Source organism: Salmo salar, chromosome ssa01 (genome assembly GCF_905237065.1).
Source record: "Salmo salar chromosome ssa01, Ssal_v3.1, whole genome shotgun sequence".
Taxonomy (NCBI): Eukaryota; Metazoa; Chordata; class Actinopteri; order Salmoniformes; family Salmonidae; genus Salmo; species Salmo salar.
The window spans coordinates 129,821,336-129,845,576 of NC_059442.1; the positions used below are offsets into that span (position 1 = coordinate 129,821,336).

The 24,241-nt window shown below is 41.6% G+C and overlaps 1 protein-coding gene and 1 long non-coding RNA gene across 7 annotated transcripts; one reads left to right on the forward strand and one right to left on the reverse strand.

Moving 5' to 3' along the window:
* Window positions 1-292: 292 nt before the first annotated feature.
* On the reverse strand, window positions 293-22,640 carry rilpl1 (Rab interacting lysosomal protein-like 1). 6 transcript variants are annotated; one of them, XM_014127440.2, is made up of 10 exons: window positions 22,353-22,640; window positions 17,785-17,932; window positions 11,967-12,085; window positions 11,424-11,522; window positions 7,017-7,160; window positions 6,194-6,361; window positions 5,100-5,150; window positions 4,861-5,015; window positions 4,572-4,679; window positions 293-3,613 (listed from the first exon to the last, which is right to left on the reverse strand). In XM_014127440.2, the coding sequence occupies exons 1-10, from the start codon at window positions 22,638-22,640 to the stop codon at window positions 3,481-3,483; spliced, it is 1,413 nt and encodes a 470-aa protein (XP_013982915.1). In that variant the 3' UTR covers window positions 293-3,480. The 6 variants fall into 6 exon arrangements, with proteins under 6 accessions (XP_013982915.1, XP_013982946.1, XP_045544836.1 ...); XM_045688880.1 differs by lacking the exon at window positions 293-3,613 and adding an exon at window positions 3,629-4,283; XM_045688886.1 differs by lacking the exons at window positions 293-3,613; window positions 5,100-5,150 and adding an exon at window positions 3,629-4,283.
* LOC123725109 (uncharacterized) lies at window positions 21,596-23,074 on the forward strand. The gene is made up of 2 exons (XR_006757493.1): window positions 21,596-22,040; window positions 22,380-23,074. It is a non-coding gene; the product is annotated as an uncharacterized lncRNA (long non-coding RNA).
* The last annotated feature ends 1,167 nt before the right edge of the window (window positions 23,075-24,241 follow it).

The following is a 24,241-nucleotide window of genomic DNA, read 5'->3' on the forward strand; positions in this document are numbered from 1 at the left end:
TATTAACTTAAGGGGGCTGAATAATTTAGCACGCCCAATTTTTCAGTTTTTTATTTGTTAAAAAAGTTTGAAATATCCAATAAATTTCGTTCCACTTCATGATTGTGTCCCACTTGTTGTTGATTCTTCACAAAAAATTACAGTTTTATATCTTTATGTTTGAAGCCTGAAATGTGGCAAAAGGTCGAAAAGTTCAAGGGGGCCGAATACTTTCGCAAGGCACTGTATCACAGTCGCAAGGCACATGAACGAAGGTTATAGATCAAACAACGCAATTATCACAACGCATAGGTTGTAATATGGGGGGGGGGGGGGGAATAATCTGTCTTGGCTTCTGCAGTGATTTTACCCATGCAGCGCTACTGCACACTAACCACAGCGCCAAGGCAAGGCAAGGAGTTCACTGACAAAGTAGGTTAGGATACACTATTCTAGATGCTGGGTGAATGATTGAATTACTCTGTGACTTGGAGCTGATGTGCTGTACTGTGAAGTAAGCTGACCATTACGATGCTTTTAGGGACAGTTCAAAATGTGCCCCCCCCGAAAATGTACTCAAAAAGAATGATTACCACAATAAATAACAATAGCTGTAGCAACCTTGTGTTTATAAACATGGATATCGACTTGACCACTTCAGCATGTTTTGTGGCACAGTCGATGCCACGCAGGGCTACGGGCCAGAAGGCTGAGGGTTCACAAGCTCACTCTTCTTGCCTGACTCATTACACTGCGATCAGAGCCGGCTGCAGACAATGATCAGCTAGGGGGAAATCAGATTTTCAACATTTTGATGCCATATTTCTAATTATATCAAATATATGCAACAAATGTTAGACTAACACGTTTCTTTGCCAATTCACCAGACACAACCAATAAGCAACAAATAACTGCATACCGATTGCCGACTTTGAGCGTTTCATCATGGTTTGCGTTTTCAACACCAAAATCAAATAGAGTATGTAAATCTCGACAAACTGAAAATACATCCCTTCCTACTCAGTGTCGATCGCTTGGCTTGACAATCTCCGAATGTCATGAAACGTTTTGGTGTTTTGTAACAGATCGAATGTCCGTTGCAGTTTGGATGCTGGAATTAGTGGAGTGGATGAACATGCGCAGGTAGCCTACAGGAGACTTTTGAAGTAAACTAATCAGATTAAAACATTGTTGACTGGTTGTGGTTATGCCAAATGTAAAAGGTAATATATTTTTAAACTTAAATTACAAATATTTAGCCTATATTGAAGCGTTAGGTTCGAGGAATAGCCGATCATAATGCTGGCCTGCTGGGAGGATGATGATCGGCAACAGACAGCGCATCGGTATCAGAAGTAAAAATACAGTCAGACTGTCCTGTACTGTGCCTTTGTAGACCTTATAATCATTGCATTGTGGTGTTGTAGGCTAGTCTTGGTAGGATCATGTATTGTCCCCAAGGCCATACAAATGTAATTAACTGAATAATGGATTTATTTGATGCAAGACAGCGAATAAAAATATATTCATAATAAAAAATAAAATAAAAGTTGTACCCCTTTTAATAAATACAAAAAATACTTTGTACAAGACCTAGCGGCCTCACCAAGAGATTTTAGCCTCTTTGTATTCCCAATTTTGACACCAATGTAGCAAACAGCAGGCCAAGGAAGTGAAACCCGGTCACATCGTGCCAATAGGTTTAACCCAAATCGTATCATGGCTCATATAGCGAGGATTGTGACAGTATAATGGTTTTGGAATGCCAGTCACAGGGACCAGGGTTTGAGTCCCAGTCAGGGTACCCCCCTAATCCAAAATATTGGTTTCAGGTGTTGGAGAACACCATTGAAAGCATGTCCCAGCTAAATTTTACTCACAGTACATTTGTGTTAGGATAGAAGTGTTCCTGTCAGGTTTCTGTACTGCACATGTGATGGCAGAGTATGCAAAACAAACATACACCCGATTGATACCAATCTTCATGATATCATTCTGCCAGGTAGGCCTACTTTGCAGTCAACATTTAATTGGAAGGTTTTGGGGGGGAAACGTTGTATATGACGGTTTCAGCATGCACCGCGGATTTTATAGTCTTCCCATTAGAAGTGTGTAATTCAGGCTGACTACTAGCATCTATTGAGTTGCAACGTCCCATAAATTGAATGTCCAAATCAACTTAAAGTATCAACAAAGAGTTTTGCATCGACACAATTCGAAAGGAAGGCTACAGCTAAATTGTTTCCTTTTACTATTTGCGATTCTCAAATGATTATTTTGATTCCCATGATTCGATTCACCACAATTTAACCCCAACTACCACTGTACAATTTTTATTTCACCTTTATTTAATCAGGTAGGCCAGTTGAGAACAAGTTATGATTTACAACTGCGACCTGGCGAAGCACATTTTTATTTTATTTTTTACATTTATTTAACTAGGCAAGTCAGTTAAGAACAAATTCTTATTTTCAATGGCAGCCTAGGAACAGTGGGTCAACTGCCCGTTCTGGGGCAGAACGACAGATTTTTACCTTGTCAGCTTGGGGATTCGAACTTGCAACCTTTCATCGTTCATCGTTCAGTTAGTAAAAAACAATCCATTAAAATAATCGATTCATATTAACTAAATGAATCACTATTTTATTAAATGTTTTACTATTTTTAGAACTGTGAAGAGGGGTATCAGTTATAGTAGATAAAATGTGTTTGGCCTAAACAAGATGAATAGGAGAGCTTTTTGAGCCGCATGTATCATGTCTTGACTGTTCTTTCCTGCGCAATGATGCACCTTAGGCTCTCTACTGCCTATCAGCTATTCGTTTATGTTCTTGTGGATTTATATTGAAAATAGGTGCAGATTTGAATGATTTTCTATGTGGTATGATTGCTAGTTAACTTATTGCAGATCCACCTACCACTATTGTCACTATGTATAGAGGGCAGGAAGAGTTGACTGTATAGTAATCATGCAGAAAAGTGTAGTACATAAGGGAAGTACCAAAACACCTTGATAGGGGAGGTGCACGCAAGCAGATGAGGAAATGTGACTATATGGAATACATTATATAGTAAAACCTGCAAAATGGGGAATGTAAACCAGGGAAGAAATACACTACCATCCCCTGTTCCCAATAAAATAATCACACAACCCTCCCCAATGCAAAAAAATACGTTTGACAAGCCTCCCCTACTTTGGACCAACTCCCCACCCCAGTAAATTCCAAACTGTCCCTTAAGTGCTGCTGCAGCTCACATGGTGGCATTACAGTGAGATGGTTCTGAGTGACCTCATCATAAAGCGCTGTCCAACCACTACGGTCACGTTCTCCTGCTAAGACGTTGCACACATCAACTAATGGTTGCATGCCATGTCATTGACTATTTCATCGCCTGACAGATTGCTATAACATGTGATGTGATTAGCTGATACTTAAAATACCTATCCATGCGTTGTAAGATCTGGCAGGCGTCAACAACGCCTGGTCAGAGGAACGTGCCCTATATGTGCTGCAAAGCCTCCTGGGCCTGTTCGGTGTACACCTCATCCTTTCCCGCCCACGAGCTGAAGCTGTCTTCAAACTGTGCATTCCGCTGGGAGTTCCGCCTCTTGTCGCGAGAGAAGAAGCTAAACCTGAGAGAGGAGAGGAAGCGAGGATGGAAAAGTACAGAGAAAAGAGAGACAAAAAAGTGGACTTCACTACCCAGTGTCATTGTTGCCCTGTGTCCTCCAGACATATTCTTTAGTCTCTCATGACTTTAGAGTTCTGTGGTTATAACTGTTAAAATACAGAGAACTGAGATGCATTTCTACACAGGGAGTTCTGAGATGAGACAAAGTGCATCATGGTTAGAGTTATATGCACAAAGCAACAGGAGCAGAGGAAAAGCAATAGTTATAAAAAATCTGTTAGTGAATCAAAAACGGGACAGGAAGTGAATACACACCCTATTCTGACTGGCTGATACTAATGATCTACCATCTTTCCACTGGACAGTGATTTAGATAGCCCCACAGTCAGCCAATCAGAATACAAACATCTACAGCGGATGAGAGGGTCCATGCAGGTGCGATAACCAGGGCCCAGAGTTTTTACTGGTCAGATCACAAAGTCAGGAATAACTCCTGGCCCCACCAATACGACATACAGGGGGAAGAAGGTGTTAGCTAAGACAGTGAGTGACACAGAGGCCAACCAATGACGGGGGGTCGTACAAGGGATATGAGATGTCTGATTGGCTGTAAAGTGGGGTCATCTGAAATCAACCCAGCTGCCACCATCGGCATTATGGCTGTGAAGATCCTGTCACACAGAGGTACACACACAGAGGTACGCACACACACACACAGAGGTATAGACACACATACACCCACACACGCACATAAACACAGACACATTCACAGAAAGACAAGCGGAGATAGAGAGAGAGGGAGAGGGAAGAGAGGGACCACATCAAACACAGCCCATTTGATTTATTTCCTTCCGCTGTGAGAGACGTTACTGGTGTGTTGCCAGCTGGTGGATACTCTAAACCACACCCAGTTTGGTGTAGATCAGAATCCAGCGTATCGGTGGGTGTGTGGTACGTACAGGCGTTTGATTCCTGACTCGGGCTGTGCGTTGGGTCGGGGCCGTGCCCTCAGTTGTTCGGGAGAAGGGGAAGGAGTAGGGGGGCCGGTCTCATCCTCTGCCTCTTCACTGGAGAGAGAGGAAGAACAGTCATCCCTCCACCATCATCATTGTCAATATTGTTGACTCCAATATTGTTAACTTTTAACTTCTTAAGTTTAACCTGACAACTTGTGTTAATCTCATCTGATTGATTATGTTTTTTTTTAAAAACATGTTCTGTTTGTATGGTGAAAATAAATAGGGCTGCCTTTTGTAGTAGGCGATCTCCTCCTGCAGCATGAACACTTTGGCCTTGAGCTCGTTTCTCTCGTGCAGAACGTCTCTCAGCTCCTGCAGTGTGAACCGAGGCCTGTTGGGATCCTTCTGGTCCAGGCCTCCCCCCTCCTCATCACATAGCGCCTCCTAGTGAGGTACAGCCACATTACACCATGGGACGAAGGAAGAAAGGAAAGGAAGGAATAGAGGACAGGCAGGAAGGAGGGATACCTTGGTAAAGTGTTGGAACAGAGCAGGTGTGTCCTCATCACACATCGCCTCCTAATGGCACAGGAAGAGAACTGTAGGTCAGACACTGGGCCCTGTTCCAATACTTAAGAAATGCACCCTTCTCTCCTTCCTTCCTTCATTCCCTACAGCCAGAAGTGCACCTCAAATTGAGATACTTCAGACTAGCTCACTGCATGCAACCAACAGAGGTCAGTCATGCAGAAAACAGTCTTAAGCCACTCTGTAGCAAATGACGTGTGAAAAAAGAGGCACTAAGGACAGTCATGCTATAATCGTTACAGGCTGAGCTTGTGATCCGAGGTTCTGTTGGTGCAAACGACATACTCTGCTATTACGTGTGTTGCAGGGACTAGTCCATGTGCTGTTACAGGGGTGTCAGAGCAGTCTATGTTTAGAGGTGACAGCTGCAGTGGTACGGTCTGCCCCAGTGGGTGAAGGGACAGTTGGTTCTCACACACACACACACACACACACACACACACACACACACACACACACACACACACACACACACACACACACACACACACACACACACACACACACACACACACACACACACACACACACACACACAGTCTGACATAGTTGGCACAGGGATACTTAACTCACACATGCTCTGTGCCGTCAAAATCAACAGTTAGGGTGCTCACACTGGGGTAGTAGAACTGCAGGCAGGAGCACACACACACACTCCCACATACACACTGTGCACGTTTATAACACACTCCGACACACACGCCGACTGTACGCATACTCCTACACATACCGTATGCGTACACAAAACCTCACTCTTCCTCTTCCTCTCAAACACACACCCATGTGGTAAAGTTCGAGAAAAGGGTTCACTGACTCAAGGTTGGCTGAATCAAAAACACAGCCCTTGAAATGCAATCAAACTTCACAATCCCACACGCGTACAGGTGAATGAGGCAGCATCTCAACTCTGTGCTCTAGCGATAGCAGCGTCAATAGAACACTGTTTAAGGGGACAGTGTGTGGTGCAAAGGTTAGAGGTCACGGCAAACACACCATTCTGGGGAACGGCTAGCTAGCTAGCACAATGGTGTTACCCATAGCAACACTGCCTCTTCCTCTACATCCTCATCATCGTCATCCAGGGACGGGAGGCGCTGGGCCGGATCGTACCCCCCCAACATCAGCTCAGGGTGGTAGTGTCTGTCTGGTTCTGGCCAGCCCACACCCTGAGCCCCCACCTCTGAGGAGCAGGGGCTACCAGGCTGTGAGAGGGAGATATTTTTTGTATTGTACCTTTATCGAGGGTTAGTCATTGTAAAAGAAAAGTGATAACATAAATGGTGCTGCAGAGTACTGTGGGTGATATGTGTTCCACTTTCTGTATGAAGTCTGTGAAAAATCTGTTTTTCATTTGGCTACCAGTAAACCAGTTTGGTGTGCATGTGACTACAAAGGTCATTGCCAGGTCACTTTTAGCTGTCCTGAATTGTCTGGCTGCCTTTCTGTCTCTGTCTACATGTCTCTGGCTTGCATGCTGGTTGGCTGGCTAGCTGGCTGTGGAGGGGTAGAGAGGGGGGCTATTTCCGTCCTGCCCCCCCCCCCCCCCACACTTCCCTCCACCTCCCACCCCTCATATGATAGCCAGGTCATGTTTTCCCAGGAGGCAGAGACTCCGGCTCTACAGGCTGTCAGTCAGACTGCTATAAACTGATTCAGGCTGCAAAGATTCTCTCATAGATGTGGAAAGAAAAGATAATAATCTGCCATCGGCCGCCAGGGTTATAATGTAGCACATAGAACTGCTGGGGGCAAGTCTAACTGTAATAACTGTGTAGTTACCTGTGCAGGTTAGCCTTAACTGTGTAGCTGCCAGTGTGCCTGGCTGGTTCTGCTGACCTGAGCAAGTGTTGTTATTACCTGTGCGGGGGAGGGGGGCTGGGGAGGAGGCTCCTCTAGACCCTGAGGCGTGTCTCCTTGCAGGCGCTCCCTTAAACGTGTCACTTCCTGCCGAAGTGCTCCCATTTCCTGTACCCGAGCCTGAGCTCCCGCCTCCAGTTCCACCTTAAGATACAAATATAATAATATACTGAACAAAAATATAAACGCAATATATAAAGCGTTGGTTCCATGTTAACTGTGGATAGGGGGCAGTATTTTCACGGACGGATAAAAAAAACTTACACGATTTAACCTCTCTAGGGTAGGGGGCAGTATTTGCACGGCCGGATAAAAAACGTACCCGATTTAATCTGGTTATTACTACTGCCCAGAAACTAGAATATGCATATAATTGTTTGATTTGGATAGAAAACACCCTAAAGTTTCTAAAACTGTTTGAATGGTGTCTGTGAGTATAACAGAACTCATATGGCAGGCAAAAACCTGAGAAGATTCTGTACAGGAAGTGCCCTCTCTGACCATTTCTTGGCCTTCTACACCCTCTTTATTGAAAACTGAGGATCTCTGCTGTAATGTGACACTTTGTGAGGCTCCCATAGACTCTCAGAAGGCGGCAGAACGTTGAATGATGACTTTGCAGCCCATGGCTGAAAAACAGTAGCGCATTTGGTAAGTGGTCGATCTGAGAACAATGAGACGGGTGCGCGCGTGCACGTGAAGAGTCCATTTTAGATTTTCAGTCTTTGAACGAAAACAGGGTTTCCCGTTCGGAATATTATCGCTTTTTTACGAGAAAAATCGCATAAAAATTGATTTTAAACAGCAGTTGACATGCTTCGAAGTACGGTAATGGAATATTTAGATTTTTTTTGTCACGATACGCGCCGGGCGCGTCACCCTTCGTTACCCTTCGAATAGTGTCTTGAACGCACGAACAAAACAGAGGATATTTGAACATAACTATGGATTATTTTGAACCAAACCAACATTTGTTATTGAAGTAGAAGTCCTGGGAGTGCATTCTGACGAAGAACAGCAAAGGTAATCCAATTTTTCTTATAGTAAATCTGAGTTTGGTGAGTGCCAAACTTGGTGGGTGTCAAAATAGCTAGCCCGTGATGGCGAGCTATCTACTCAGAATATTGCAAAATGTGCTTTTGCCGAAAAGCTATTTTAAAATCGGACATAGCGATTGCATAAAGGAGTTCTGTATCTATAATTCTTAAAATAACTGTTATGTTTTTTGTGAACGTTTATCGTGAGTAATTTAGTAAATTCACCGGAAGTTTGCGGTGGGTATGCTAGTTCTGAACGTCACATGCTAATGTAAAAAGCTGGTTTTTGATATAAATATGAACTTGATTGAACAAAACATGCATGTATTGTATAACATAATGTCCTAGGAGTGTCATCTGATGAAGATCATCAAAGGTTACTGCTGTATTTAGCTGTGGTTTGGGTTTATGTGACATTATATGCTAGCTTGAAAAATGGGTGTCTGATTATTTCTGGCTGGGTACTCTGCTGACATAATCTAATGTTTTGCTTTCATTGTAAAGCCTTTTTGAAATCGGACAGTGTGGTTAGATTAACGAGAGTCTTGTCTTTAAAATGGTGTAAAATAGTCATATGTTTGAGAAATTGAAGTAATAGCATTTCTAAGGTATTTGAATATCGCGCCACGGGATTCCACTGGCTGTTGAGTAGGTGGGACGATTTCGTCCCACATACCCTAGAGAGGTTAATCTGGTTACTACTCTCGCCCAGAAACTAGAATATGCATATAATTAGTAGATTTGGATAGAAAACACTCTAAAGTTTCTAAAACTGTTTGAATGGTGTCTGTGAGTATAACAGAACTCATATGGCAGGCAAAAACCTGAGAAGATTCCAGGCAGGAAATGGCGTGTCTGAATATTTGGAGTCCTTCTGTTGCATCTCTATCGAAATTACAGCATCTTTGCTGTTACGTGACACTTTCTAAGGCTTCCATTGGCTCTCTAAAGCCTTTAGAAAGCGGAATGACGCGTCTCCTGTCTCTGGGCAAAGTACAGCAGCAGAGTTTGTAAGTGGACTGCCTGGGGACAGTGCGCATTCACGAGACCTCACCATTTTCTTTCTTTCACTCTTTGAATGAATACAATGTTGCCCGGTTGGAATATTATCGCTATTTTACGAGAAAAATAGCATAAAAATAGATTTTAAACAGCGTTTGACTTGCTTCTAAATACGGTAATGGAATATTTTGATAATTTTTGTCACGAAATGCGCTCGCGCGTTACACTTTGGAGTGACCTGAACGCACGAACAAAACAGAGGTATTTCGATATAACTATGGATTATTTGGAACCAAAACAACATTTGTTGTTGAAGTAGAAGTCCTGGGAGTGCATTCTGACGAAGAACAGCAAAGGTAATCCAATTTTTCTAATAGTAATTCTGAGTTTAGGCTGCCCCGACGTTGGCGGGTCTGAATAGCTAGCCTTGATGGCCGAGCTATGTACTCAGAATATTGCAAAATGTGCTTTCGCCGAAAAGCTATTTTAAAATCGGACATAGCGATTGCATAAAGGAGTTCTGTATCTATAATTCTTAAAATAATTGTTATGTATTTTGTCAACGTTTATCATGAGTAATTTAGTAAATTCACCGGAAGTTTTCGGTGGGTATGCTAGTTCTGAACATCACATGCTAATGTAAAAAACTGGTTTTTGATATAAATATGAACTTGATTGAACAAAACATGCATGTATTGTATAACATAATGTCCTAGGAGTGTCATCTGATGAAGATCATCAAAGGTTAGTGCTGCATTTAGCTGTGGTTTGGGTTTTTGTAACATATATGCTTGCTTGGAAAATGGCTGTGTGACTATTTTTGGCTGGGTACTCTCCTGACATAATCTAATGTTTTGCTTTCGCTGTAAAGCCTTTTTGAAATCGGACAATGTGGTTAGATTAACGAGAGTCTTATCTTTCAAATGGTGTAAAATAGTTGATTGTTTAAGAAAATTTAATTGTGGTATTTTAGTTGGTTTTGTATTTCGCGCCATGCGATGCCATTGGCTGTTGGCTAGGGGTTCCGCTGGCGGAACGTCTAGATGCAAGAGGTTAAATGAGCTGAAATAAAAGATACCAGACATTTTCCATACGCACAAAAAGCTTATTTCTCTCAAATTTTGTGCACAAATATGTTTATATCCCTGTTACTGAGCATTTCTCCTTTGCCAAGATAATCCATCCACCTGACTGGTGTGACATATCAAGAAGCTGATTACACAGGTGCATCTTGTGCTGGGGACAATAAAAGGCCACTCTAAAATGCACAGAGCGTGCAATTGGCATGCTGACTGCAGGAATGTCCACCAGAGCTGTTGCAAGAGAACTGAATGTTCATTTCTCTACCATAAGTCGCCTCCAACGTCATTTTAGAGAATTTGGCAGTACGTCCAACCGGTCTCACAACCGCAGACAACGTGTAACCACGCCAGCCCTCCACTTCCGCCTTCTTCACCTACGGGATCGTCTGAGACCAGCCACCTGGACAGCTGATGAAATTGAGGAGTATTCTGTCTGTAATAAAGCCCTTTGGTGTGATAAAACTCATTTTAATTGGCTGGGCCTGGCTCCCCAGTGGTTGGGGATGGCTCCTATGCTCTCCCAGGCCCACCCATGGCTCCGCCCCTTCCCAGTTATGTGAAATCCATAGATTATGGCCTAACCTGCTGACTAGACCGGACAATTGCTCGCCATTGCTCGCATGTGGATTTTCTTCATCCACATCAGGACACAAAGATTGAAATATCAAAACAAACTCTGAACCAACTATTTTAATTTGGGGACAGGTCGAAAACACATGAAACATTCAAGGCAATTTAGCTAGATAGCTTGCTGTTGCTAGCTTATTTGTCCTGGGATATAAACATTGGGTTGTTATTTTACCTGAAATGCACAAGGTCCTCTACTCTGACAATTAATCCACAGATAAAAGGGTAAAAGTTAGTTTCTAGTAATCTCTCCACCTTCAGTCTTCTTCTTCTTCGGACTTTATATGGCGGTTGGCAACCAACTTTAAGGTGCATTACCACTACCAACTGGACTGGAGTGTGGCCCTCAGTTCATCTTTCAATCACCCACGTGGGTATATGCTCCTAAACACCAATGAGGAGATGGGAGAGGCGGGACTTGCAGCTCGTCAAGCGTCAAAAATATAGTTATATTTTAGCGGTTGGCTACGCAGACGCTCATTGACGCGGGCGAGCACGTTATTTCAGTTGACTGATTTCCTTATATGAACTTGTTGAAATTGTTGCATGTTGCGTTTATATTCTTGTTCAGTATACATTGTTGAAGTACTTCTGAACTATTTTGTTTTTCAAATACTGTGGGTAATAAAATATGTATTACACATCCTAAGGCGCCGAACCTTCTGCTCGATGAGGGCTTTCCCCTGAGCTTCCACCACGGAGATCTTGTGGCGCAGGTCATGGTTGATCTTCATCAGACGAGACTGCTGCTGCTGGAGCTAGAGATATTGAGGGATGGAGGGGAAGGGAGATGCAGGGAGGGAGATGGATGGATGGGTGGAAGTAAAGAGGGGGTAGAAACAAGAAGAGATGGTGGTAGAGTCAGTCGGAGAGAGAGTTAGGAGACAGGCGGAATAGATAGGAACATGGGACCCAGAGAGGGAAGAAGTACAGGGGGATGTGACAGAGGGAAACAGAGAAAAAGAGAGGGTCAGGTCATTGATCCATCAAATCAATACACTTTCATAAATAAACAGATTCCCCCATAGCCTACAAGCAGTCCCTGACCCCTAACCCAGTCTCCCCTTGACACTGATCTAAGGTCAGTTTTGTGTTCTACCACCTAATGGTTAAGGTTGGGATTGGGGAAGGGTTAGCTGATCTTAGATCTGTGCAAAGGGACATGTTCTACCCCAAGCAAGCACCCATCCTGCTGTCCTTACTGCCTCAACGTCCTCGTTCTTGAGCGTGAGCTCGCGGTCTTTGGCTCGGATCTCGTCTCTCTGCTTGTCCACCACCTCCTTCAGCTTCTTCATCACCTGACGCTCCCGCTCCGACATACCTGGCAACGCAACAGAGAAAACATGGCAGAGCAGAGAGGGTTAACTCAGTATGGATGAACAATATAAATACCTGGCACCCAAGACACAGGAGAAAGGATCCAACTTAGAACAACATGAATACTCTGTGTGAGTATGTGTATTATTTGTACACCTAGTATTATTTGTACTGCACTAGAGAATAAATCAAGTGATTATGAGCACAGCAACCGAGTTCCTGTCTGTAAGCCCGACTAGCTAGGTTTAAAATAGCAAACAGGCACACATACGTACTTGATATCTCTGACACAGAAACGGCGTACCTGTGGCTGACGCACAGCCCTGAATATCAGCAATGGAGGAAGCCAAACTTTAAAACCTCAGTCAGGACTGAGCAGGTGGAGAGGGGACTTAGTGGGGACTTATGTGTGCGTGATGTGTGATTATGTAGTGTGTGTCTGTGTGTGTGTGTGTGTGTCTAGCATAGGGATGGGGACGAGTAATCGACTCAAGTACTCGAACAAACGTCAAAACTCGATCTTTAACCAAATATCTACTTTTTCAAATACTGTAAAAGTATTTGGTGGAATGTGCTTTGTGGATGCCCGAACGGGCAAGTGAAATGTATCCTCCCAAAAATGTGTCTTGAAGACAACGTTAATTTGCTTTGACTCTAGTGTTCCATTTGTACTAGCGCATTTGTAGGGGAAAACGAAAAAGAAACTAAGCCAAGCATCCCACAGTTCTTTTCCCTTGTCACGACTTCCGCCGAAGTCGGTCCCTCTCCTTGTTCGGGCGGCGTTCGGCGGTCGACGTCACCGGCCTTCTAGCCATCGCCGATCCACTTTTCATTTTCCATTTGTTTTGTCTTTGACTTACACACCTGGTTTCAATCCCCCAATTACCTGTTCATTATTTAACCCTCTGTTCCCCCATGTTTGTTTGTGAGTGATTGTTTCTATGTAGGAAGGTCCGTTATTGTGGGCTCTGTTTTTGTATTGCATTTATTTAAATGTTGAGTAAAATCTGGTTATTTACTCATATCTGCTGTCCTGCGCCTGACTCCTATACACCAGCTACACACAGACTTCCTAACATCCCTAAATTCCCTATCCCCTCCGTGTCTTACTCACTCAATTGTGTCCAACTGCTCTCTCTACACACGCGTGCTGAGAGTGCACACAAAATCCCGTGAGGCCTACACAAATAAATGCCAATAAAACTCTACAGGGCCTTCAGAAAGTATTCACACTCCTTGACTTTTTCCACATTTTGTGGTGTTACAGCCTGAATTTAAAATGAATTAAATCAAGATGTTTGGTCACTGGTCACTGAACCCATTGGTAGATGGGGGAAAAACATCCTTTTGAGCATGGTGAAGTTATTAATTACAATTTGGATGGTGTATCAATACACCAAGTCACTACAAAGATGCAGGTGTCCTTCCTAACTCAGTTGCCAGAGAGGAAGGAAACCACTCAGGGATTTCACCATTTGGCCACTGTTGACTTTAAAACAGTTACAGAGTTTAATGGCTGTGATAGGAGAACAGGATGGATCAACAACATCGTAGTTACTCCACAATATTAACCTAATTGACAGAGTGAAAAGAAGGAATCCTGTACAGAATAAAATATTCCAAAAACATGCTTCCTGTTTGCAACAAGGCACTAAAATAATACTGCAAAAAATGTGGCATAGCAAATAACTTTTTGTCCTGAATACAAAGTGTTATGTCTGGGGCAAATCCAATACAACACATTACTGAGTACCACTCTCCATATTTTCAAGCATAGTGGTGGCTGCATCATGTTAAGGACTGGGGAGTTTTTCAGGATAATAAAAGAAACGTAATGGAGCTAAACACAGGCAAAATCCTAGAGGAAAACCTGGTTCAGTCTGCTTTCCACCAGACACCGGGAGATGAATTAACCTTTCAGCAAGACAACAACCTAAAACACAATGCCAAATCTACACAGGAGTTGCCTACCAAGAAGACAGTGAATGTTCTTAAGTGGCCAGGTTACAGTCTTGACTTAAATCTGCTTGAAAAGACCGAAAAATGGTTGTCTAGCAATGATCAACAACCAATTTGACAGAGCTTGAAGAATTTTGAAAAGAATTAAGGGAAAATATTGCACAATCCAGGTGTGGAAAGCACTTCGAGGCTTACCCAGAAAGACTCACAGCTATAATCGCTGACAAAAGTGATTCTAACATGCATTGACTCAGGGAGATGAATACTTATCTAATCAAGATACAGTATATTAGTGTTTTATTTTTCATTATTTTTTTTCCTTCCACTTTGACAATACAGAGTTGTAACACAACAAAATTTGAAAAAAGCCAAGGGGTGTGAACACCTTCAGAAGGTACTGTAACTGATGGGATACACAAGCTACATTCCTTGCCAAATGACAACAGTTTTATTACAAATTCAAAATTGAGTTTTTGATTGAAGTAGAGAAATATGTGTTCCAACAACGAGCTTCAGTTTTGGAATAATTGCGTCCTGTCTATTTTCCGCTTAGGCTACTTTGCAAACTGCTAGTGCCATTTAGAATTGGTTAGCCTAGGCCCTAGGCTATAACCCCCCTAAACATAGACAGGTTCCACTCTGAAAATATGATCAAGAAAAATAACGTATTTTTATCAAAATCATTAAGCCTACTCACCAAATAGATGTCATGGCCTAAATTCATCACCATGCAGTGTTCAATGTGGACAGGCAGAATAAACTAAATCTAACGTCTATATCGAGAGAAAAAAAAGTACGATTTGGTTTTGTAACCCTGAATTTTTTTTATCAACGCACCAAATTGAGCCCCCTTTCAAATGATCACTCTTTGAGAATAACTGTTCCAGACCCGAAATGCTCATCACTATGGCTGACCCTGTAAAACACGTTTCACTGCACCTATCCGGTGTATGTGTCAATAAAACATCAGAATCATCAGCAATTTGCACTGGCAACTTTTTTTTCATTCAGAAAAATATTTTGTTATATTTAATTCTGTTATATTACATCATGTTTTTTTTACTATAAAATAGGTGTGTCTTGACTGTGATAAGGGCTTGGGAAATAAGTGGCTTGTCTGCTAAATTAACAAAACAAGGCTTTGACAGTGCACAGTCATAGGCTTCTACAAGCAAGTGCCACTGCTGAGTTTACTACTTTTTTAAAGACTGTTTATTTTTTTAACCTTTATTTAACTAGGCAAGTCAGTTAAGAACAAATTCTTATTTTCAATGACGGCCTAGGAACAGTGGGTTAACTGCCTTGTTCAGGGGCAGAACGACAGATTTGTACCTTGTCAGCTCGGGGATTCGATCTTGCAACCTTTCGGTTACTAGTCCAACGCTATCACCACTGGGCTACGCTGCCACTGTGTTCCACAATATAGGCTAATAAAACCAGTTGATATTACGGGTTCAATAAATTCATCTTAAATGGTACTTTTTTTTATTGACTGAGTGCCTTCAGAAAGTATTCATACCCATTGACTTATTCCACATTTTGTTTTGTTACAGCAACTCAAATTGTATTTTTCTCTCTCAACCATCTACACGCAATGTGCCATAATGACAAAGTGAAAACATGTTTTTAGAAATCTTGGCCAATATTATCAAAAATGAAATACCAAAATATCTAATTTACATAAGTATTCACACCCAAGTCAATACTTTGTAGATGCACCTTTGTGAGAAATTACAGCTGTGATGTTTTCTGGGTAAGTCTCTAAGAGCTTTCCACACCTGAATTGTGTAACATTTACCCATTATTCTTCTCAAATGTCTTCAAGCTCTGTTAAACTGGTTCTTGATCATTGCTAGACATCTATTTTCAGATCTTGCCATAGATTTTCAAGTATATTTAAGTGAAAACTGTAATCCGGCCATTCAGGAACATTCACTGTCTTCTTGGTAAGCAAATTCAGTGTAGATTTGGCCTTGTGTTTTAGGTTATTGTTCTGTTGAAAGGTGAATTTTTGCCTGTGCATTTTTGCCTCCATTCCGTTTATTTTTTTATCCTGAAAAACTCCCCAATCCTTAACGATTACAAGCATACCCATAACATGATGCAGCCACCACTGTGCTTGAAAATATGGAGAGTGGTACTCAGTAATGTGTTGTGTTTGCCCCAAACATAACACTTTGTATGCAGGACAACATTTTTGCAGTATTACTTTAGTGCCTTGTTGCAAACAGGCTGCATGTTTTGGGATATATTTATTCTGTACAGGCTTCCTTCTTTTCACTCTGTCAATTAGCTAAGTATTGTGGAGTAACTACAATATTGTTGATCCATCCTCAGTTTTCTCCTATCACAGCTATTAAACTATGTAACTTTTTTAAAGTCACCATTGGCCTCATGGTGAAATCCCCGAGCGGTTTCCTTCCTCTCCGGCAAATTATTTAGGAAGGACGCCTGTAACTTTGTAGTGACTGAGTGTATTGATACACCATCCAAAGTGTAATTAATATACCATGCTCAAAGGGATGTCTGTTTTTTGGGGGGACCCATCTACCAATAGGCCCTTCATTGCGAGGCATTGGAAAACCTCACTGGTCTTTGTGGTTGAATCTGTGTTTGATATTCACTGCTCGACTGAGAGACCTTACAGATAATTATATGTGTGGGGTACAGAGATGAGGTAGTCATTTAAAAATCATGTTAAACACTATTATTGCACACAGAGTGAGCCCATACAACTTCATACGTAACATGTGAGGCACATTTTTACTCCTGAATTTATTTAGGCTTTCCATAACAAAGGGTTTGAATACTTATTGACTCAAGACATTTCAGCTTTTCATTTGTAATAAACATTTTATTCATTAGTTTAAAAAAATGGAAAAACATCATTCCACTTTGACATTATGGGGTATTGTATGTAGGCCAGTTACGTAAAAAAATCTCAATTTAATCCATTTTAAATTCAGGCTGTAACAACAAAATGTTCAAAATGTCAAGGGGTGTGAATACTTTCTGAAGGCACTGTAAGTATATGGGGCAATTTAGCATTTAGGATTGGTTATCGGTAATGGCTATGATAAATGAGACATTGTTTCGCACTGTTGGTATATAGATAAATGCGCAAATATTTGTTTTCTAGTGCAGGCCTTTTGTTCTAAACATGACATTTTTTTTCTATTGGAGTACTCGATTACTCAATGAAAAATCATGTGAGTCCTAAACAGTCAGAAAATGTCAAATGTCTTTCCCTAGTCTAGCAGGTGTACGAAACACTGAGGGTGGTCTGTCTCTGTGCTCATTCTCATGTGTGTCTGTGTGTCAGGGGGACTGTAGCCCCTCTGTGACATCACGACAGAGCCACTCATGCAGTGATGAGCCTGGCTCAGCCTCAAACACAGAGAAGGCCTCCTTTGTGTGTGTGTGTGTGTGTGTGTGTGTGTGTGTGTGTGTGTGTGTGTGTGTGTGTGTGTGTGTGTGTGTGTGTGTGTGTGTGTGTGTGTGTGTGTGTGTGTGTGTGTGTGTGTTGAGAGAGTGCGAGCAAGCGACAGAGAGAGAGAGAGAGAGAGAGAAAGAGAGAGAGAGAGAGAAAGAGAGAGCGAGAGAGAGAGAGAGTGTATACAGTCTATATGTATGTGTAACCAACATTCTTTCAGAGGCAATTAAGTAATATTGTCATTGTGTGTGTGTGTATGGGTTTAGACGGTAGGGTGTAGAGTAAAGGGTTTAGGATTCAGGGTTTAGTACCTTCGTGCCTCTGCAGGTCCTCTTCACTCATGGGGTCTTTGATGGACATGTTAGTAAGGAGTGTTTTGTTCTCTTCCTGAAGCTGAGCGATCTGAGACAACAGGTCCTGGGCCTCCCCTCTCCATACATCCTCTACCAGCTCCAGCTCCTACGCACACGCACGAGGTACACACAAACACACAGAGTTAACAAACACACACTCCATACATCTTGTCTGCACGCACACACTCCAAACACAGACTCCTCTCCTCTCCATTCATGTTTGCTCACAGCCCCGCCACAAACACATCCTTAAAATGTGGGGTTTCCACCAGCTTGCTTGACCTGTGTGGCGTTTCCGCCATATTGCTTTAACCAATTCAGCCCTCTCTGGTCAATGGTTTGAAAGCACACAAGGAAAAGAAGCCATTTGGGCTAATATTAGGATGTGGCCACAGACATACCACTGAGCCATGATTTGTTTGAGTAATCACACTCTTAGAAAAGAGGGTTCCAAAAGGGTTCTTCGGCTGTCCCCATAGGAGAACCCTTTTTGGTTCCAGGTAGAACCATTTGGGTTCCATGTAGAACCCTTTCCACTGAACCAAAAAGGGTTCTTCAAAGGGTTATCCTATATAGGGACAGCCGAAGAACCCCTTTAGGTTCTAGATAGCACCTTTTTTTCCTACAACATGTGCATTGGTAGGCTATACAAAAGGCATCCGTTTTGTTTTCAACCTGAACTTTTACAGTGGCTTTCTCCTGTCTGTCAATGAATGTCTTCATCCTCGTGACATTTAAAGATAGTTGGTCTCATAGATTATACTCTGGCTTTACTGTCCGCTTTACTGTTGTTTGCATAGCCTACACACTAAAAACAAATGGTTCTATGTAGTTCCAAATAAGGGTTAATTGGCTTATAACCATAGCAGAACCCTTTTTGCTGCTATATGGAACCTTTGAAGGTTCTATTAAGAACTATGCTCATAAGGTTCTAAATGGAATCTGTATGGTGCTATAAAGAACCCTTTCCTAAGGTCCTATAAAGAACCATTAAAAAACCTCTATTATAGCACCAATATAGGGTTCCGCTATGTTTACAACCCTTTTTGGGGCTATATAGAACCCTTATAAATGGTTCTTTATAGAACCTTTATGGAGAATGGTTCTATAAAGAATCTTTTTAAATCTCGAAGGATCCTTGTAGAACCATCCAGGGTTTTTCATTCTTGTTTAATAGCCATGTTAAATAGTAAAAATGCCTTTGATGTTATTATTGTGTTAATTAACAAGTTGAATCAGGTGTGCTAGCTCTGGAATGGCTGGCGGTCCCTGTGGATAGAATTGAGAACTACTGACTTATTTTTCAACCGTTCTTAATTGACACAATGCCATACGTGAGTCTTTCACAAGATACTGTCACTGGCCATGGTCACATATACACCATATATACAGAGGTTTGTGGACACCCATTCAAATTAGTGGATTCGGCTATTTCAATCACACGCGTTGCTGACACGTGTATAAAATCGAACACGCAGCAGTGCAATCTCCATAGACAAACATTGGCAATAGAATGGCCTTACTGAAGAGCTCAGTGACTTTCAACGTGACACAGTCATAGGGTGCCACCTTTCCAACAAGTCAGTTCATCAAATTTCTGCCCTGCTAGAGCTGCCCTGGTCAACTGTAAGTGCTGTTATTGTGAAGTGGAAACGTCTAGGCACAACAACAGCTCAGCCGCAAAGTCGCAGGCCACGCAAGCTCACAGACGGGGACCCCCGAGTGCTGAAGCGCTTAGTTAGTTTCACACATCCCCATGTGCTACAATCGCGTAACACAACAGATTAGATAAACTGGAATGACACTCTCGCGCACAAAAAGAGCTGTGAACAACGCACGACCCAAAATATTCTAATGAGCCACAGCCACTACATTATAATTATCAATAAAAGAGGAAATAACCCTTTTTTTGAACCGCAAAGAACCATTGAAGGGCTCAAAGGATTATTTGGGTCAGTATGGTTCCACATAGAACTATCACCCTTCCCAAAGAATGCTTAAGGAACCCTCATTTTTTTGGGGTGTACTTTCTCTGGCCTACTTAACTTTCTACTGAACATTTCCAAAGCATTTATTTGAAGTTTAAGTTTAAAACCTCTCTTGGGTAGGGGGCAGTATTTTCACGGCCGGACGAAAAACGTACCCAAATTAAACGGCCTACTACTCGGGCCCAGGAGCTAGAATATGCATGTTATTAGTAGATTTGGATAGAAAACACTCTGAAGTTTCTAAAACTGTTTGAATGATGTCTGTGAGTATAACAGAACTCATATGGCAGGCAAAAACCTGAGAATAAATCCAACCAGGATGTGGAGGATCTGAGGCTGTAGTTTTTTCAAGTGATTGCCTATCTAACACACAGTGACTTAGGGTTCATTTTGCACTTCCTAGGGCTTCCACTAGATGTCAACAGTCTTTAGAAAGTTGTTTGAGGCATCTATGGTGAACAGAGAGCCAACAAAGGAAGTTGGAAGTTGTTGACTCAGGAAAGCACATGAGTTCATTGGCGCGTGTTCACGTGAGGGGTAGCTGTGTTCCAAAACGTTTTTCAAGACATTGGAATCGTCTGGTTGGAATATTATTGAAGTTCTAAGTTAAAAAGGCCCTAAAGATTGATGCTATACAACGTTTGACATGTTTGAATGAACGTAAATATAACTTTTTTGACTTTTCGTCGTGACATTTTGGCCTCGCTTCCTACACTTGGAGTAGCTTACTGAACGCGAAAACAACAAGGAGTTATTTGGACATAAATTATGGACTTTATTGAACAAAACAACATTTATTGTGGACCTGGAATTCCTGGAAGTGCCTTCTGAAGATCATCAAAGGTAAGTGAATATTTATAATGCTATTTATGATTTTAGATGACTCCAAAATGGCGTGTATCTGTATTGCCTAGTGTCTTTTTCTGAGCGCAGTACTCAGATTATTGCAAAGTGTGCTTTCCCCGTGGAGCTTTTTTGAAATCTGTCACAGCGGTTGCATAAAGGAGATGGTTATCTAAAATTCTTTGAATAACAGTTTAATATTATCAACGTTTATGATGAGTATTTTTGTAAATTGTAGTGCTGATTCACCGGCAGTATTGGAGGCAAAATATTTTCTGAACATCACGCGCCAATGTAAAACGCTGTTTTTGGATATAAATATCAACTTGATCGAACAAAAAATGCATGTATTGTGTGATGTCCTAGGAGTGTCATCTGATGCCCTTGGAGTGTAATCTGATGAAGATCGTCAAAGGTTAGTGCATAATTTTAGCTGGTTTTCTGGTTTTTGTGACGCCTGTCCTTGCTAGGAAAATGGCTGAGTGGTTTTTCTTGTGTTGGAACTGTCCTAACATAATATAACTTTATGCTTTCGCCGTAAAGTCTTTTTGAAATCGGACAATGTGGTTACATTAAGGAGACGTGTATCTTTAAAATGGTGTAAAATAGTTGTTTGTTTGAGAACATTGAATTATGACATTTTGTGGTTTTGAATTTGGCGCTCTGATTTTTCACTGGCTGTTGAATAGTGTGAACCGTGGGTGGGACGCTAGCCAAGAGAGGTTAAACATATCATCCTAAGCATTTCCAGGGGCCATAACTCTACCTACATGTACATATTACCTCAACTAACCGGTGCCCTCGCACATTGACTCTGTACTGGTACCCCCCTGTATATAGTCTCGCTATTGTTATTTTACTGCTGCTCTTTAAGTATTTGTTACTTTTATTTCTTATTCTTATCTGTATTTTTTTTAACTGCATAGTTGGTTAGGGGCTCGTAAGTACGCATTTCACTGTACGGTCTACACCTGTTGCATTCGGCGCATGTGACAAATACAATTTGATTTGACGTAATAAAGATGGCTCTCTTGCCTAAGTAACATTTATGTCGTGACACACTTTATTTGAGTCAGGAGACACATCTCAGTCAACCAATGACAGGCCAGTTTAACTCCCACCATGTCACTGTCATGAGACCAGCAATGACATTTTTATTTTTAGTGCACCTACACTGACTGTCGCAGAGGGACATGATTAGGGTAGAGAGATATGCCTTCATGTAAACACGTTATAGACCTACTATGCACAGTAATGCACTAGTCAAGTGAACACTTGTGTTGTGACCCTATATATTTTGTAAGAGCATATTTCTATCCCCAAAACATCCTAAGTGATTTCCTGCGACATGGCACGGGTATAGACAGCAGCGATACAAAAGAGGTAGGCCTAATTGTAACAATATAGCCTATCCTCAGTCAATGAAGTGTCATTCATGTCAGAGTCCAATTTTATTTGGGCATATCAGTTAGATTTTCTAAATGCCTAGTACACTTTCCAAAGTTATTGTTAAAATAATCTCATTGCATTCTTTTCATGATGGCATGGCAAATAGTTGTCTTCTCTTAAACTTTTCGATGTTTGTTACCATTATTGTCATATCTTCACCATACATTATTTGGCCTACTGTTATCAATTATGTTAAGTTACAACTTGGCATATTATTAATCTTATCATGTATAAACTAATTATGACCTTCTTATGTTTCTTCTCTTTCTCCAGCCGGTCCATCCGGTCCAGGCGTAGTTTGTCCAGCTCCAGCCTCAACTCCTCTGTCTCCGGGCTGATGCTGTTCCTGCTGACCATCACCTCCAGGATCTCCAGCACCCGCACCACTTTTGGCATGAGCCTGGACAGAGCTTCGCATCCATACTGATCAATGATCCGCTCAAACTCCTGGCCCACCACCGCGGCTATGTCATACACGTCCATAACCGTTAAATCGGCCACATTCTTCTCCAACGCTGACCCAAACTCTTCCATGGCTGACTGGGTGGGTGGGTTTGTATTCTGACTGTCCCCCGCTCTGGCAGTTTTCCGCAGTCTCTCCCTGCTTTACAGGGCTATTATATTTCCTTCGACACAACAAACTTCCTCCCCTCGGAAAAAGTATTTACTTTTGGTTGTTCTGCAGGTTCTGTGTGTATCGTATCCACTTCAATAAGTACAGATGCGTATCGATTGGGGGTTTCTACTCGCGTCGGACATCTTGTCAGCGAGTTTTGATCAATTTGATAAAATCACCCGCTTTCCTATTGCGGTCCTGCCTGGGCTGTCGTTCTCTCCCGATTATGTGGTCAGATTGCAGTTTGTAATGCGCATGTCAGGAATATCAATCGGTTGAGGTCGCCGCTAGGGTGAATTTGAAAAATAAATAAAAACATGACTCTCAGTCTGAGTGGTGTGAAAAGAAGATATTCAGTTGTGATATGAATTGTTCTGACAGATTTAGTGCACGTCTATGGTAATTGAAGAGCCCACAGTTAAACAGTCTATGATCCGAATTAATGAGGGGAAAAGGACTAGACATCACATAGGCATCCTAATTAAAACCACAATATTAGAAATCAGATCAGTGTAATGCCTGGATTGTGTTTATTATACAAAGGATAACATTGACTGTGTGAAGCCTACACTGAACTGCAGTATACTGTCAAATAAAAGGGTACAATATAATATAAACACTATCTTTAAACCAAAACCATACAGATGTAGGATTTTAATTTAATTTGATCACCCTGTTGCAGGACACATTTCAGGACACATTTCCTGCAATACAGGACATTTAAAACGTTTAGTATATTTGAGGTTTAAAAAGGCTCCTGAAGTTTGTAATTTCCACTTAAAAATGTCAGACTTGATTTTCCCGTACGAAAAATCTATCAACCCCTACAAAAATGTCCATTAATTAAAATCTACATAACAATTTATAGTTCCTGTTGCTGCAACATTATTTTCCTGCTGTAGCAAACTGGATCAAATTAAGATCCTACATCTGTAATAGTCAATCAAATACATACATTGGTTTTATATGTAAACATACAATTCAATTAGGCTATAAGACCTAATTCACAGATAAAACTATAAAATACAGACAGACAAACATACAAAAAAGTAGGTTAACAACGCTTGTTTTCTTTAATTGTGTGAGTTATGTGGGAGAAGGAGGAGGAGGAATTAGAGAGGAGGGGAATGAGAAAAAAGAGGAGAGAGGGAAACAAACACCAAGGTGCAATGGGAGGGGTTATGACATGGCTGTACACTGGAACAGAGTGTTACTTTCCTCATGAAGCTCAAAGCAGCCAGCTTAGTTGCACAAAGTCTCTGGTCTGGTTGAGTTTCCTTACACCTAAAAACAACATACTCAGGTAAGTGGAAAGACAGAATGACCTGGGTAGGTGAAACTTTTTTAAATTAAATAGAATAAATGCAATGAGCTTTTCCAGTTTTAATGTTACCATTTAGGGATAGTTTAGTTGATTTGGTCATAAATCAGTTTGTGAAGATATAGCTCACCACTACATTTGATATTAGTGCATACTTGAACACTATGACTTGAGGCAATATCACTTGTTGAAGTACAG

Bases quoted from the DNA above. Each gene is read 5' to 3' on its own strand.
- rilpl1 (XM_045688880.1), bottom strand. From the start codon at position 22,640: ATGGAAGAGTTTGGGTCAGCGTTGGAGAAGAATGTGGCCGATTTAACG. The intron at 17,933-22,352 runs GTCATAATTAGT...GCGTGTGCGTAG, and splicing joins AAGAGAAGAAACATAAGAAG to GAGCTGGAGCTGGTAGAGGA. The intron at 11,523-11,966 runs GTAAGGACAGCA...CAATATCTCTAG, and splicing joins AGAACGAGGACGTTGAGGCA to CTCCAGCAGCAGCAGTCTCG.